The sequence below is a fragment of the Aspergillus bombycis genome (genome assembly GCF_001792695.1).
Source record: "Aspergillus bombycis strain NRRL26010 chromosome Unknown contig00032, whole genome shotgun sequence".
In the NCBI taxonomy this organism is placed as follows: Eukaryota; Fungi; Ascomycota; class Eurotiomycetes; order Eurotiales; family Aspergillaceae; genus Aspergillus; species Aspergillus bombycis.
The window spans coordinates 152,074-169,018 of record NW_019170034.1 but is presented as its reverse complement, the minus strand read 5'-3'; the positions used below and the strand labels follow the sequence as shown (position 1 = coordinate 169,018).

The window sequence follows — 16,945 nt, the reverse complement described above, 5'->3', positions numbered from 1 at the left end:
TGGTGTCGATGTTTATTGCCCTGGAGCTCGAGGGCCTTGTATTTGGCTATGAGAGATCGGGGGAGAGTGAGAGCTACACTTACTGGTGCCTCCGTATGTTTATTATGGGTTTTATTAACTGGCTCGGTCAAGTTTTGTATAAAAGGTACAGAGGTGTGTAAATAGATAGAATATGTGCTTTCTAGAAGAGCCGTGAAGCAACAGTAATCAAAGCCAATTCACATAAGAAAAGAGTGCTACATGTGGTGAGCTGCGACTACTATTGCTTTCCTGATAGACCATGGACCACAATGGCGAAGAATGGTAATATTGTGGCTAGGCAAGACATTTGTGTTATGTATTGGAGATTTCAATACACTCAGTGCATATGAAAAGGAATGCTCTGTGGGACAAAATTGAATGTACTAGACCTTTGATTTCTAGATATTATAGAGCTTATGAAGAGTCTCCTACCGGACATTCGGTAACAGCCATCAACCACCTCACTGAGGGACAGGGGGGCATCCAACATACTCGGTATAGAATTGGTCGGATTTGAAGCAACGGAAAGATGACCTGGCCCAGATTCGCCTTACGGTGTACCTCATCTCTCTTACCTCGAAACCGAACCTAGAGAGGGAGATTTTTAACACGTCCTGTACATATTTTTCTGTTGCTGCTATCTGGGAAATGTTCACAACACAAAATCTTTGGCGACGGATGCACAGGCTATCTGTGCGTGAAGATCAGTGGAGATAGCCACCGTGTCCCGGGTCCAGCACTGCCGTTTCCACCTTTTTCTTTTTCGTTTCGCTCTTTTTTATTTTTCTATTTTATTTATTTTTTTTATTTTTTTTTCCTACCCAGATGGAAGATCCGACGATCTGACCAGCAAGGATGAAAACATGTTCGAATGAGTTGATCATAACAAGCGCACATATATGGCGGTGAATCCTACAACCATGGATCCGTGGAGAAGTTCTCTTGATTTGGACTACTCACGCCCCTTCACCTTGCATGAATGTGTGCCATGACTCATGACGGCCCCTGACTTAAGGAAATCTGGAGAACCACCCTGGCCTAGATGGACAAGGGTAGGGTTCATACTATGGGTCAACTAAACATGGATCTACCACTACTAGTAGATGGCCCCGCGGTATCTGAGATCCGATAGAGTATCGGCATGCATACACCCCTACCCTTGTGAGCTACATTAGTTGCAGTGGGGAGACGCATGGGCCCAATATTAGACAGGTCACTCCGTTCTTTCCTAAATCCCGAAGAAACGGGTTGAGCTGTACCCACATCGTGCCTCTTAGAAACGATGTTGAAAATGCACGCATGAGTATGGTTCCACACTGAATCTGGAGGCAAAGGAACGCCATGAAGCATGTCGACCGTTCTTAGGTTCCAGGGCTTCTACTGAAGAGCCCACATTCACTGGCATTGTCGCCTACTTACCCAACTACTAGTAGTACTTCGGGCAATGGAGCTCCACAGGGTATGAGTATGTCGATCCAGCCGCTTTTGATTTACTTTTAGTCGTTCGTTGGGAAACAAAATGCTAACATTCGTTGACTATTGATTGGCAGGAATCTTTCGTAAAAATCCCGATATGCCTTATTTACTTACCTAGATGGCTGGCGCGTAATAGAAATTCTTTCATGCTCGCATGTGCTCGATCATTTTCTTCCTGGCTTCCTCCGCCTGTTCCTGGATATCCAGATCCCACAGCCAGCGGAGGCGCTGGTTCCACGTCTCCTTGAGTTTCTCTTCATCATCACCCACACCGTTCAAGCATAAGCAGAGGAGGTACGCATTTTCCTTACTACTAGTGACGACCCTCTGGCTTCGCGGTCGTCGAACCTCATCATATGCCTTGAACGCAGCTACAGCATCCTCCGGCTTAGTAACACGCGCATCCCCGAGGAGCTCAGCAATCACATGGGCATCTTCAATAGCCTGTCCGGCACCAGCACCCTGATGCGGTGTAGAGGCATGTGCGGCGTCTCCAAGGATGGCAACCTTGGACCGAGAGTACGTGGAGATATGAGGATGCTCGAAAATCGCCCATTGAGAGGGATCGGGCATGCGCTAGGTGAGCCAAGTCAGCTGGTGTCTCAGTCAGAATGGATGAGGGTCTGACTCCATACCTCAATAAGGGCATTCACATATCTGCCCATATTCTTGGCATCCTTTCGCATCTCCTCCCTCTCGGCAGGTCGAACCCAGGTGTCACAATCCCATTTCTCACTCAAGATATAAAGGCCGACATTCACTTTCTTGGCCCGCATGATCGGATATGAGATCCCGTATGCCCCGTTTCCGACATACATGGTGGACACCCTCGCACGTTGCTCGCCGACAGCCTCCACCATCTCATCCATATCCAGTACAGCACGATACCCGTACATTCCACTGTACTGGGGCTGTTTTTCCTTTGACTCTTCCGGCAGCATCGACTCCTTTACCTTGGATTTAATGCCATCACACCCAACAACAACATCCGCGGTGGCCGTCGTGCCATCCTCAAATCGTAAGGATACCCCCTCAGCTGTTTCTTCGAGACTCTCAAGTCGCTTCCCAAATTGCACAATCTCGGGAGGAATCAGATCCACCAGCGCATCGAGAAAGTCCGCTCGGCGCAAGGTTGTCTGCCCCGACGGAAGCGCCTTCAGGTTCATCAGCGTGTCACCCTCTCGGTCACCGCTGGCCCATACAATCTCAAACCATGTTTGGCGGAACTGCTCGTAGCCAGGGCTATCTGCGTGAGTTGTGACGAGCGAGTCATAGATTTCTCGAATTTGAGGGTCAATGAGGGGCATAGTACGGTGCGCGGCAGGGCCAATCGACAGGCCAAGTCCGATCTCAGCGAAGGCGGGCGCCGCCTCATAGATCTGGACGGGCACTTTGCGTCGCAGGAGACCGACGGCCAGTACGAGGCCGCCGATCCCACCGCCAACGATAGTGACGGTGAAATCCTTGGATGATTCCATGCTGCCCATATTTGACTTGGAGTGAAATAGTCCAAGACCTTTTACCTTTTTTTTTTTTTTTCTTCTTCTTCTTTTCTTTTCTTCCTTTTTTCGCAATCCAGTTCAGGTAATGATCGTTAAGCTTTTCTGAGACTACTTACACAGGGAATGTGCGTCGAGATCAGGGTGCTCCTGCATGTGGAGCGTGGGTCAGTTACAATAACAACTCATTAAAAGTAGAGCCAAGACGTGGCATGATTTGGGCCTTGGGTCGTAGCGATCATTTACCTTAGTAATTCCAATCAAAATTACGCCCCAGCCAGCCTTGCGTGTCCAATATAAAAGCGGAGATCTCCGAATGATCCGACAGGCAGGTGGTTGGTCCCGGCTTAATATGTCCGTTATTAATTCGAGCAGGGATGTGGCAGAGAAACTCCACGAGGGGCACGGCGATTCGCATGTCTAAAATAAGTGCGTCGTATCGGTCGAAGCGCCATGACAGGGATCGAGTGGAGGTCAAAGTTCGACGGCGTCCCGGGCCGTGTGGGGTCGAGACAAAAGGACGGACTCGAGATCCAACGTTTTGCTCCGGGAACCCATTCAGCTGAATTTCGGATCTCCCTGTCTGTGTGTGTGTGCCTGATCCTACGCGGGATGGAATTAATGACAAATTAAAGTCAGTGTCGGCTTACATTCTTCGGACCAACTAGTATTCCCGCTGGAATGCAAGGGCAAGACACGTGTACTAGTCGGGGGGAGGCCTCGGCAAAGCTTCTTACGGGATTGAGTGGTTCTTCAACCAGGTATCCCTGTATTGATACGAATCCTTGCCCCCCTGCGAGACTTGCTTATTATTTCTTCTTCTTTTACGTTCTTGTTTGTGATTCTCTGCCTTGGCAAAAAAAAAAATAAAAACTAAAAACCAAAAACCAAAAAAAAAAACAAAGACCATGGCCGTCGTCGCTCGATAAGCGTCCCCATTCCCCTGTGATTGTCACCACAGGGCCATCATACCTCATGGAGAGATCAACAGTACCATCGGATGATGGCGATGTCTCTAGAGCGTCGATGGTCACTGTACCGACCATTGCCACGACCGTCATTGCTCTAATCCTCACATTATTACGGCTATATGTGCGCCGGTACATGATTCGAATGTTGTCCTGGGATGACTGGTTCAATGTCTTTGCGATGGTGAATCTCGAGTCTACGCAGATGTGCACACTCTGTATCCTTGGCTAACCCGATATCACTTCAGTTGACGCAACTGGTTGTTCTGGGACTGGTTCTGGGAGCAACCTCGTATGGGTTTGGACGACACGTCAAATACGTCGGCCATGACCATGCGACTTACAGCATGAAGCTTTTGCGGATATGCGAGTTTCTATTAATTTTCACAACAGTCTTCCTCAAGATTTCCATTAGCCTCTTTCTCAAGAGGCTGTTGTAAGTACCCATCCTGGGGTCTTGCCCACCGTCACGCTGCGGCTAATAGTTGTGTCCAGCCTCACAAGCAAGAAATGGAGGGCTTTCTTCTGGTGCTTTATCGCCTTCAATACCATTACCAGTGTACTCGACGCCGCCGTTATCTTCCCTCAATGTACCCCCGTGGAGCTGAACTGGGATAAGACAGTGGATGGACATTGTTGGTCGGCCAACGCTATCGATGCGATTGGGATCGCCCAAGGAGGTACGACACCCGCTCATTTGATGACGGTATAGCCTGACACAATCTACGTAGCCATTGCTGCATCCACAGACTTTGCTTTATCCATTCTGCCAATTGTTTTCCTATGGAACATCAAACTCCCGAAGAGAGTGAAGCTGGGCATATGCGGGATTATGGCCCTGGGGTTCGCGTGAGTATATGATGGGCACAAAACATTTGGAAAAGGATTGCTGATTGAAGGGTGGGATCACCAGGAGCGGCGGATTCGCAATTGCTCGCACTGCCCTCGTTCCTAGTTTAATGAAAACGGAAGATCCGACTTGTGAGTGTAGTTCTTTTTGCGCCCCGTGTCATTCTTCTATGATTGAGCCGATCATTGATAGTGTTATTATCTAGGGGACCTGGTTGATCTATTCATGTGGGCAGTGTAAGTTGTCACGGACTGACCAATACTCCATCAGCTTGGAAAAGAAGAAAAGCGATGCTGACTGGTCTCCGTCACAGACTGGAAGCGACATTCGGTATTATTGCTGCCGCTGCCCCGTCTGTCCGACCGCTCCTCGGCCATAACTCCGTGACTACGAACTATTATTCTCGCGACAAATCGCATTCTCTACCACTCCGGAACACGCGCACCGGGCGAAACTCGCGAGTCGACTGGGGAAATACTATATTTGATACCCGAAACGAGCCAGACGAGAGAGATGACTATGGCGGGGACAGCGAGTCTCAGATTCGTCTTGATGACCGGGGTATCATGAAAACCACCTCCATTGAGGTGGTCACCACGATCGGGCATACCCTGGAGAGCGACATAGATAGGAGACCAACTTCGGAGGAGAGTGCCGAAAGGAGATACATCTAGAACACCCCTATAGATTTACGATACGATCTGAAATTGAAACATGACCACGAACCAATCCTAGGCGCTCCACTCGGGACAACGGGATCGAGATGTACTCGGAGTAAAATGGACAGGAAAATTTACGCCGTAGCCTAGTGACATTTCATATCGAAGGGTTCTTGGCATTTTGAGGGTGGAGCATCAGGTAGTACTACTATACCAGTAGTAGTCCTAGTACTTAGCAGTAACAGTGCTCCATCGGAAGTATATTGGCGGTCCAATGGGGGCGGTCGTGTGATCCGCCTGATCAGTAATAAGCGTTGCTAACCGGTCTTAGCTCCGAGCCATCTCGTGCACTAACAAACCCTAACGGCGAACCGTCGCTCCTTAGCATCCGCGGAATGTCACCCCGTCCGCAAGTAAGCATCCATGATGGGGTCTCCTGTGCAGCCCAGGAAAGTCGCTCGTGTAGAGATTTCTACCTGAGACGAGCGATTAATGAATCGTTGCCGCGGACCCCTGTCGTCGTGAACCTATGGCCGAGGTTACATCTACCATGCAGGGGTCACTCTTCGCCTGGCTCGAATGTAATTTCGCATGGAAATAACCCCTGTACGTAGGGTTCTAATGAATAATAAAATCTGCAAATCAACAGCGCGAGTATAAATCACATGCCCTGCAGCTCATGAAGAAGAAATCCTTCGGATAGATTAACCTTTTTGCTTTTTGCTTTTTTCCCTCTCCCCTGTCAACGTCTGGTAAGCTCTCTGCAACTGGTTGCACGTTTACCATGTCTGCCATGGAGCAGGAGGACAAGTATCCCTCACCGGAAATGAGGGTCGCAAGTGGAAGCGATCAGTCTTCCGAATATTCCAAGAAGAACGACAATGGCATCGTCCTCATTCCTCAACCAAGCGATGACCCGGAAGACCCCTTGGTATGTGAACTGAACCTTGAGACACTGGCATACCATATCGCGATGCGTCCCTCTAACAGTCTTCCAGAACTGGCCCATGCACAAGAAAATTACCATATTCGCATGCATTTGTCTGGCCGGGTTTGCGGGTCAGATGTCGCCGAATTCCAACCAGCTCACCTTCATCTACCAAATCCCAGCATATCACAAGACTCAAACCGACCTGCTAAACTCGGTTGCGGCGGGTCTAGCAGGATGGGTCGCAGGTCCTTTCTTCGTGATTCCTCTTGTGGCTGTCATCGGTCGCAGTTCAGTGGTGCTCTGGAGTCTGGTGGCTATTTTCGCCTGCCAGATTTGGGCTGCCGAGATGACGGGTGCCAATGACTACATCTCCTTCACCCTCTCACGACTCTTCTGCGGCATGTTTGGCGGTATCCCTGCTATTCTGGGCAGCGGTTACATTATGGATATGTTCTATCTGCACCAGCGGGGTAAGGCATTCGCTATCTTCGAGGTTCTGATCATCTTTGCCGTCGTAGGCGGTGGCACGCTGGGCGGTTTCATTGCAGAGCACAAGCCCTGGAACTATGTCTTCTGGTGGACACTCGGCCCTGTTGGTGCGGCCATACTTGCTGTGTTCTTCTTTGTTGAAGACACTACTTTCCCCCGGGACCCTTCCATGCCGAAGCGTGCTCCCCTCCCCAAGGGCTGGTTTGCCAATCGCATCGCCACCTTCTTGCCGGGCACTAAAACCCAACCATCGGGCAAGGGGCCGGAATTTGTAAGCCTTCCGCCGCGATAGCATCCAACGATGCTCTATCTGCCCAGAATCAGGGGGTGACTAACAATAACTCTAGGTCCGCAAAGCAATCACACCCCTCCAGATCACATTTACTCCCATTACGCTCCTGACAGGGACCTACATCTTCATCGCCCTGGGTCTCCCTATCATGCAAGCCTCCACATTGGCAACCTACCTCGAACCCCCAGAGGAAGCGGGCGGATACGGGTTCTCATCCTTGCAAATGGCTTTCTTCACCATGACAGCCTGGGTGGGAATCATCTGTGCTCAAGTCTACGGCTTCTTCTTCAACGACAAGACCCCTCTCTGGCTCGCCCGTCGCCGCGGCGGAACCTGGCACACCGAGTACCGACTGGCAAACACCATCCTGCCGAGCATCCTCCTCCCCATCGGACTCGGGATCTACGGCGCCGGCCTCGAATACCACCTCCACTTCATGGTGTTGGCGCTGGGCTCGTTCCTGATCTGGTTCGGAGCGATGCTTGCCCTCCCGGTCTGCTACAACTATATCATCGAATGCTTCCTGAACAACCCGGTCGAGGCTTCGGTGTCGCTGAACGCGTATCGAGTCTCGTTTGGCCTGATGTCCGTGTTCATCGTCACGCAGTGGCAGTCGTCTGTGGGCGTGGGCTGGATGTGGGGGATGGGTGCGTTCTTGATTGTTTTTGTCGATATTATCATGGCGGGAATTATCTTAAAGGGTCATCTGGTGCGCAAGTGGACTTCTACACTGGGTAGCTCTCTGGATGTTACCGAGGATGGAGAGAATATCAGTGCGAAGAAGGAAGGTGGTGTGTGAGCTGTGGTAGTAGTGCGTTTATTAGAATCTTACTGTTGGTTATATAATAATACTACAACTAGAATACGAGGACCCGTGGCATTGACGCCGAAAATGATCGCTTTTTTTTTGGAGGCCGAGAAAGAAGACAGTGGGGAAGTGAGTTGATATGGTGAAGCCAGATGGGGACTTAAATCGTTGTAAGGGCCAACTCGAACGAGGGAACAGAAGGGCTTCTCTCCCAGGGTGGGGACCCTCCTGGACCCCTACTAGGCAGTAACATAGGTTCGCCAGACAGGCTGACAGCCCAATATCTGAATTTGGACTCGTGCATGCGCTGATAGGCTGAACTATCTTCTTTTGTTGATTGTCGATCAGCCGGCAGCCAAGACAGAAGTACATGTCGATTATCCAGCCATCCAGCAGCCAGTCACCCAATAACTAGTAGTTAGCATCTCGCATCCAAGTCAGTCTTGGTCACGTGAATACAATTACCCTATATCACTTACCAAATGTGCTATAATCTGATGCATTATAAATAGAATTGAACTATAATTCTATGTATTTGAAGTTATACAAGCATTACCAGGTCAAGAACCTGAGTACAATAATTGTAGCACATTTTACTTTGCCTGATTTCAAGAGGGGAAAAAATGTAATAGTAAGGTGGAAGTCACTCCTTGTTGTCAGAAGTCGCCGGCGGGTCTTTCTCTTTCTTTCTTTCTTTCTTTCTTTCTTTCTTTCTTGCCCATAAAGGCACAAAGAAGTAAAATACACAAACGCAATCTTTGTATAAGGACAACTTCAGAGAAAACAAGATTTTTACCTTTCCCGTGTGGGAAGCTGCACGTTGCTCGCCTGACTTTCTAGAATGTATGATGTATTGGGTTGACCGAGAAAGAGATTGTGGATTTCTACATAGGCGATGAAGCCGTAGCTGTCGCTTTGCTTGATTATATTCTACACGGCCACCAGTATCGTTGTTTGTAAGGCGCACGGAGTGTAATTGATGGCTAGTCGACGTTTGTGATGTACGCGGGAGTATAGTTTACCTCACTGTCAGGCTTGTTGACCGGTGTCACTAACTTGGCATAGAGTTGGGCCACTTCGACACAGAGTTGGTAGAAGATGGATATTGAAATGGAGTTACTCTTCGGAAATTTGGCGTCTTCATGACTCATTGTAAATTTCAACACGTCTCACCCTTCTCCAGAGATACAGGCAAAACTTGGATCAAGGATGGACAGATATTGAATAGGATATGGGGGAAATAGGGGAATAGAGATGAAGAATTTATCTCCCGACATTGTTGCCGGTTTAGGCTACCTGGTTCCTACTCCCCCATGACTTCTCTCCATCGTGAAATATAATACTTTATCTGAGTATCCATATTATAGAAGTTTAATAGTATAGTTTTCTTCATTGTAGAATGTTTTGTAAATTAGTATTATAGTTTTAGTAGAGCGGTCTACATCGTGCATGCGATCCTGAATGAAATAGTCCTGTTGCTGTTTAGTTCTCTGTAATGCAGTGTTCACTTCAAATGCATGGATCGCATTGTTGGCCAACATTACCAAACCTTTTTCTCAACCGATCTTTGTACTTTGTGTCTTCTTCCACCTTCTTTTGAATAAAGTCCTCGGCTCCGACGCACCAGTATGGACTGACAGTTCGATCAAACACTCGTTGGGTGCAATGTTCCTCACAAAACCTGCGCTGGATATGCTCGTTGAAGACACTAAGAAGCCCCTTTGGGCTATGTGCAGCCTGAAAATACCAGAAACTTCCTCTACCCCAGCATTGTCTCATAATCTGAGCCTGGGCAGCATTCGGACCTTGAAGAATTTTCTCCTGTTCTTCAAAGACATCTATGAATTCATTGATGATTTTCTCGAAAGTCTGCAGATGTTCTCCATGTTCAATATCATCAATAGGTCGACCAGATAACCAGTATGGGGGTGTCTGGAGCTCGACAGGGAATGAATATGCCCATTCTAGATCAATAAGGGACGTTACATGCCAGTCTTCGTCAACGAATATGTTGCTTGGGTGAAGATCAGTAAGTGTGAGCACGAATGGCCCGTCGCGATATCGACGTGACACAAACTGATGGAGAAGACCGCGCATCATAGTCAAAGCGGCAAATTGCTCCTGACCGTCATTTGTACTGTGGATGGCATTGGGCTGGTAGTAAATGCGATTGTCATGACACTGCAAAAGATCTAGGATATAGGGCTCCACAGCCTGGTAGGTTGAGGTTCTCGGGATCGTAGGGATACCTTCATTTTCAAAAGTTTGGAGCCGAAGCGTCAGGGGACGGTTCGATACACTAATAATTCCGTCGTCATTTAAAGTCAGAGATCCGATTTGCGGCAACCGGGTACGGTTTAATGCAATTATAATGTTTGCGAGATCGCGAAAAAGAGTCTGTCGGCGTGAATTATCCTCAAGGAGATATGTGGCCCAAGAATTGGAAAGCATCTGACCATTCTTCACGAGGCTTATAATCATGTATCCGGTTCTCAGTGGATTCGAGCATCTGAGGCCGATATAGGGGCATGCGGTAGGGAACCCAAGCAACAAGCTGATGGTTCGTTTTATACGCCACTGGAGTCGAGTAAGAAAGGACACAGAAGATAACTCAGCGAACTAGGATACGAACTTAGTTAATTTGCTCCAAAAGATATTGGATTGAGTTCACAGACAGTCAGCCCATTAGGGAATGCGAACCCATAGAGGGACGGAATAGGGACAGTCGGACAATTCTCACGAATCCAAATATAGGTAGCTACTTCGCACCGCAGCTTTTCATCCATATTTCCGGGATTAAATGCCTCTCCAATTTTAAAAGGTAAGGGGATTCGAACAAGGACCACCTGCTCGGATAGACAGGAATGCACACATTGTAGCTACCGAATAACCAACGAGTTTCATCAGCTACTTGGCAGTATTTTGCACAAAGATGAAAGCACACTATTTCTTCGATATCATTCTTATAAGAGAGAAGATACGACCAAAATTCCTGCTTTTTCTGCGGATAATCTAACCGATGGAGAATATTGTCGTCATCTTCCAAGGCATCTTCCAAGGAAATGCTGTTTCCCCTGAAAAGAGGAAGACTCGCTGTCATTTTGGGAATACTTTATTAGAGCAGGCAGAGATGTGCAATGCAGGACACTCTCGGAGCTTTCAATGCTCACAGGATGCAGGACACTTTAGGTCACATGATCGAAAACACTAAAATAGTAACCTGGCTGAAAATCACAGTTGTACTTTTGTACTGGTATACCAGGCCCCCTCCTTGGTTCGTCAGTTCCGCTCTGACATAGAGATACCACCCTGTCAGGGAGGTGAGAAGTAGATATAATCGACCGAACTAACTATCAAGACCGAATAGAAGGAGAAGGGTGTCTGGGAACTAAGATGAGTGACGTTGCCACGAAACGGAGATTGTCTAACACAACTTGCGAATGTGCCCGCTGCGGAGGAACCTTTGTTTCATGCGGTCTCGCTTGATTTAATGAAATCTCATCTGAGAATTGGTGCATTTGGCCCAAGATTGCTCAGTATCGTTAATAAAATTGAGCCTCTACGGACGTTCTGAACATAGAGAGCCGAGGAGAGAGATACTAGAACTAGAATGGGGTTACAGCTGATGTCTGCCACGTCACATGGCCAAGCAACCATACCCCAAAGAGACTAGACAAGATGTCCGCCGTAAACAGGAAGCCCAACCTCTCTTCCTTTGCATATACTCTACACTGCCACCGACAATGCGTCTAATTCACACAGGGAGTTTACAGCTCGAAGAATTCACGGATGAAATCCCGCCTTACGCGGTCCTCTCGCACCGATGGGGCAAGCAAGAAGTTACGTTCCAAGATATACTCCTCGGCCGGAACCATGATACGGAGGGCTATAGAAAAGTGGAGAACGTGTGTAAAGTAGCCAACCAGGATGGCTTCGAGTATGCCTGGATTGACACCTGCTGTATCAACAAAGAAAGTAGCGCTGAGCTGTCCGAAGCGATTAACTCAATGTTCAGATGGTATGAATCGGCGGGACAGTGTTATGCTTACTTACGCGATGTTTCCTCGGACAATGATCAATCTGATTTATCAACCAAAGTTAGGAAGAGTGAATATTTCAAACGAGGCTGGACCCTTCAAGAACTCATTGCTCCATCAGGTGTGCGTTTTCTTGCAGATGACTGGAGTGAGATAGGGTCGAGAGACTCCTGGTGTACCTTGATACATGAGATCACCAAGATAGACGAGTCGATTTTGAAAGGCTCGGCACAATTGTCCGATTTCAGCATTGCCAGGCGAATGTCATGGGCTTCAGGGAGAAAGACGACACGTGTGGAGGATATAGCCTACTGCCTCATGGGGATATTCCACGTTAACATGCCGTTGCTCTATGGAGAGGGCGAGAAGGCTTTCATAAGACTGCAGGAAGAGATTATGAAGGAGTCAGCCGATCAGTCACTTTTCGCATGGGAAGTACGCGAAGCAACAGACCGACCTGAAACTGGCTTGCTTGCACGATCGCCCGCTGACTTCAAGCATTCTGGAGATATCGTACCTTTTTATTTTTCAAAGAAGGATTCTGCTCCGTTCTCGGTGACCAACCGGGGTATAAGGCTGCACTTACCCCTATACCAGAACCTACTGGTAAAGGATATACTAGTCCTCGAGTGTCAGGACACCTCAGAAAAGTACAGAGCCCTTGTGGGGATATATCTGCTTCCAAGCTCTGGCGGACAGTTCCAGTATATGAGGCATAACTCTAGAATCAACAGGGAAATTCCGCTGTCAAAAATGCGTCACGCCAAGGCTCAAACGATCTATGTGATGAAGACATCCATTGGAGAGGGAGGGGGCTCCGTGCTGCATGAGCATAGACCCTATCACTACGCAGGATCTCGCCTCCGCAAGGAGTTATCACAATCAGGAGAGCCCCCGAAAAAGCTAATCCTATGTTTCGATGGAGAGAGTCAAAAGCATCGAGCGAACCATCAATCCAACATCGAAAAAATCCATAACATGCTTTATGGCACGAACGGTTCCCAGCTTTGTTACTACCAGCGAGCCGACTCTAGCCGCTTTGATGACTTCAAAGCATGTATGGGTGATGGATACAATGTAAGCTATCTCCTGGAGCTAGAAGATACCGAAGCACTAATACTACTTCTAACAGTGGCTCGTAGATTTCTACAATGTTGGGGATGAGATATTTCTCTTCGGCTTCTCTAATGGGGCTTATATAGCTCAAGCACTCGCAAAGATGGTCGATTATATTGGAATATTACCTCAAGGCAACGAGAGCTTTCAGGCCGCCTGGGACATCTTCCAGCGGTGGAATAACTATGCGCTGAGGGTCGATACTGATAAGATGTGGGAGGAAAGAGAGAGTTATTTCAGAATGAAAGATTTCCGGGAAAAGCTCTGCAAGCCCATCAAAAGCATCCGGTTTCTTGGTTTATTCGATACAGTCGTCGTCAAATCCAAACATCTTGACGGAGAAGGGGAGCGAATGTCGACAGCCACGGAGATTTCGAAATCAGCCAGCACTATTTGCCATGCAGTCTCAATAGATGAATACCATGCTGCATTACGTCCAGTTCTCCTGAAAGAGGAGCTCAGCGATGGACTCCGTATGAAAGGAATCAAGCAAGTCTGGTTCCCAGGTAGTCATGCGGTAAGTATTTTGCTTACCTGTAAAATCTTTTGCTAATTTCAACAGGATATCGGGGGGCTTGTACCGCTAGACCCCGATGAGAGTTGGAGCCTCAGCCATATCCCGCTGGTCTGGATGGTCCGCGAGGCCTCGAAGGCCGGCCTGTCTTTCAGGCTCACGACGCAGTTTGGATGCGATGAGCATACGCAGGTCAGCCCATTAGATCTGACCAAGATAATGGACAGTGGCAGCATAAGTGACCAGTACAATGCATTCACAGTTAGTCCAGAGACCATCTTCTCTAGCGATCAGTTGAAGGCCTCTTTACATCTTGCATCCATACAAGGCCACCTGCACAGCACCGTGAGCCACACACACAAAACCAATCGAAAGATCCCCCGCGCTTTACATCCCGCTACCGTATGTCGAAGATTAACCCTTACAAAGCCTCGAAATCTTCCGCTCTACGCCAAGGTGCATGTGTCCGCTATCCGCAGAATGGGCATGGGTTCAGCCCATTACCGTCCAGCCAATGCGATCATAAGCCGCGACCCGGGAAGAAATACGACCTTGCATGCAGCGCACAAAAGAAATTACCTGGTAGCATTCATTGGTCTCAACGATACGATCGGACAGTGCTATATCGTTGTAAACAAGGCCGAAGCTCAGTCTCTTGCGCCTGCTGGGCTCTTCTCTGCGGCTCCTGAATATGTGGCGATGCAGCTTCCCATTTTTGTCGGGTTGAAGAACCTACTTTATTCGAAGATCCGAGGAAAGGCACACCCGGCTTACCTACACAGTTCGTTATGATTTTTCCGCCACAGCAGCTCTCCTCACTGAAGTCCATATACCGCCTAGGAATATGCCGTATCGCTATTTCTTTAAAATATAAGACTATTATATAAAGGGGCTTGGGAAAATAGATATTATATATATTTCTTTATATAAATTACATCCCCATGCTAAATTGGCGGCCAAAAACGATAGTCTGTCGGTGCCGTTCAACTTAGTGTGGATTGTACTCACCCTACATTCCCATTACTGAGTACTCAGTAAGTACTTATAATATACTTAATCCTACTTAGTTTCGGCTCTCTGATTACTCTATATTTTCTTCTATTTAAGAACTACCTCTCATATTTCATCTTTTCTCGGTACCCTTTTTTTGTTTTTATTCCCTATATTATGTTATGCAGTGATGTTTGCGACTGTTCTAGCATTGAGATGTAGCGGCGACAGGTCATACTGCACTGGAATCGGGCTGTAAAGTATTAGAAAGTGACATACTATTATGGCCTGCAAACGACAATCTTATCATAAAACCAGAGAGTACAAGACAATGGAAATGGTTGGACTCTTGGAAACAGCATCGCGTCTCTGAACATCCGCAATTTATCGCATCCAGGACACAGCCACGCCGGCCTCTCATGTACTACGAACAGTTAGTTTCGTGATTCGGCAGGCCCACGCCAAAGCGAAGGAGCCTGGGACACCTCAATACCATGCGGTCAATCCGGACAGCGCAAGGATTATCAATAGCCTTTTAATTTCCTCACACACCATGCTCATGATGAAAACAAACACAACAGATTTTGGCTAGGGCAACAGGGCATGAGCATCATATGCTCTGGAGAGACGAATGGTGAGCGAATGCTGATCAGTTCGGTTATGGAAATCACTTACCTGTTGGCCCGGAAGTCTGACACTGTGGGTTCAAGCCCTTCTCCTTTCAAAGCCCGAGACAAGCCAACTTCTCCTGGCCTTCGTCGGTAAATAGCATCTTCCCACTCGACCAGCCAGACATGAAGATAGCGGGATATCTCCAATGAAACCAGAGGGGGTGAGAGGCGGCGCCAAAGTAGTGAAAGTAATGATCGAGGCTGAAGCAAAGATAGTTGCAGCTTCCCAGCACCAGGAGAGTGAGCACGGCGGTAAACCACACGGCCTTTTTGCCATAGTAATGGTCTACCAGGAAGAAAGTGGTGAGACCTCCCATCGCGCCACCCATCCCCAGAGGGCATATAATTAAGGTCCAAATGACCTTGTAGATCATCTCACGCCAGCCGGAAAAGAAGATCGTCGCAACCAGAAGGAACACGATCTCGGCAATCATTGAATTGACCCAGAACACGACAAAAGGGCGAATGTATATCGCACGTCGCTTGCGTGCCTGTGCTTCGTGCTCGTCGCCCGAAGTTATGATGACTTGGTACTTCGGTAGGGTCATTTTCTGGATGATTATAATCAGGTAGATCGGCAGATGGAAAGAAGGGGATGTCGAATTATTGCACAAAGACCGCTCACCGTGGGCGCAGAGGGCATGAATTTTATATCTACACCCGGTTGAGATGCTTCTGCACTAGGAATCCGTTAAATACACATCTCTATCCGAGAGCGTCTCAGTGATCACTGATCAAGGAGAACTCAAGCCGCGGCAGCAGATCCACGGCACCCCGACCCACAATCTCGGAGGGCATCCTTGTTATGGAACTACAAGCATTGACCGAGAGAGAGCATAACCTCGACGAACATGTTTCGTCACCCGAAACTGCAGGGCACTGTACAATAGCCGCTTGAATTCGTTTGTCCACGGCGACTGCGTAGAGAACACTTCCCCCGGAGAGAGAAGTATATTGTACCCGGCTTGTTGGAATAAATCGATCCGCAAAAGCCGGGAGCCAATAGTGGCGCACACCACCAAGCTAATTGGTCGCAAACGGATGAGAATTAGCCCATTGTCATAGAGAAATCCAATATCTCAATATTTCAGAGAAAACGCGCCCCGTGGGTCATCATCATACACGCCGCTTTTTTTGAACTTGGGGATAGAACCATCCCCGGAGCAGAGTGCAATCACACGGGTTGAACTCAACAGTTTCACGAGCGAGGACCATTGTGGCCAGAGATATATCATTGCTCCAGGCGTAAGTCCACAATGAAGATTGCCGAGATGGTTTTGTGTGCTAAACGACAAATGAATTCGCAAAAGGCGATCTTATAACATTGTCTTCCTCTTCTTTTGCGCGCCTCGGCTTTCCAATGGACGAGTGATCCAAAAACCATCGGGCCTCCTTGAGCTTTTGGATTACATTACTTGTCGCCTACCGAGGTTGCTCAAATGAGATCGCGTCCGTTTTTCTTCAATCGGTTTGATTTATGTGTATGCAATCATATTCAATTGACAAACTGGCCTCCTGAATCAAGTTTGGATCGACTGTGAGAAAGATAGACGCTGCAGTAACCTCCTACGAGCATGGCTCTCCAAAGCGCTCAATATAAGTTACGGATCACGAAGCGATAGAA

General features: G+C 48.1%; 6 protein-coding genes across 6 annotated transcripts; 3 read left to right on the top strand and 3 right to left on the bottom strand.

Annotated features, from left to right (window-relative positions):
- Positions 1–1,641: 1,641 nt before the first annotated feature.
- Positions 1,642–2,984, bottom strand: ABOM_004791 (putative salicylate hydroxylase; the record flags this gene model as incomplete). The annotated part of the gene is made up of 2 exons (XM_022531920.1): positions 1,642–2,073; positions 2,133–2,984. The coding sequence occupies 2 exons, from the start codon at positions 2,982–2,984 to the stop codon at positions 1,642–1,644; spliced, it is 1,284 nt and encodes a 427-aa protein (XP_022390056.1).
- A 987-nt stretch (positions 2,985–3,971) lies between these two features.
- ABOM_004790 (uncharacterized protein) lies at positions 3,972–5,488 on the top strand (the record flags this gene model as incomplete). Its single annotated transcript, XM_022531919.1, has 7 exons — positions 3,972–4,148; positions 4,213–4,400; positions 4,460–4,644; positions 4,696–4,813; positions 4,878–4,945; positions 5,020–5,050; positions 5,128–5,488. 7 exons carry the CDS (start codon positions 3,972–3,974, stop codon positions 5,486–5,488), a joined length of 1,128 nt encoding a protein of 375 aa, XP_022390057.1.
- A 769-nt stretch (positions 5,489–6,257) lies between these two features.
- Positions 6,258–7,984, top strand: ABOM_004789 (polyamine transporter; the record flags this gene model as incomplete). Its single annotated transcript, XM_022531918.1, has 3 exons — positions 6,258–6,404; positions 6,472–7,164; positions 7,241–7,984. 3 exons carry the CDS (start codon positions 6,258–6,260, stop codon positions 7,982–7,984), a joined length of 1,584 nt encoding a protein of 527 aa, XP_022390117.1.
- Positions 7,985–9,502: 1,518 nt separating this feature from the next.
- On the bottom strand, positions 9,503–10,779 carry ABOM_004788 (uncharacterized protein; the record flags this gene model as incomplete). Its single annotated transcript, XM_022531917.1, has 2 exons — positions 9,503–10,612; positions 10,669–10,779. The coding sequence occupies 2 exons, from the start codon at positions 10,777–10,779 to the stop codon at positions 9,503–9,505; spliced, it is 1,221 nt and encodes a 406-aa protein (XP_022390116.1).
- A 957-nt stretch (positions 10,780–11,736) lies between these two features.
- ABOM_004787 (uncharacterized protein) lies at positions 11,737–14,452 on the top strand (the record flags this gene model as incomplete). The annotated part of the gene is made up of 3 exons (XM_022531916.1): positions 11,737–13,107; positions 13,163–13,663; positions 13,709–14,452. The coding sequence occupies 3 exons, from the start codon at positions 11,737–11,739 to the stop codon at positions 14,450–14,452; spliced, it is 2,616 nt and encodes an 871-aa protein (XP_022390111.1).
- Positions 14,453–15,371: 919 nt separating this feature from the next.
- On the bottom strand, positions 15,372–15,869 carry ABOM_004786 (uncharacterized protein; the record flags this gene model as incomplete). The annotated part of the gene is made up of 1 exon (XM_022531915.1): positions 15,372–15,869. One exon carries the CDS (start codon positions 15,867–15,869, stop codon positions 15,372–15,374), a length of 498 nt encoding a protein of 165 aa, XP_022390110.1.
- Between the last annotated feature and the right edge of the window lie 1,076 nt (positions 15,870–16,945).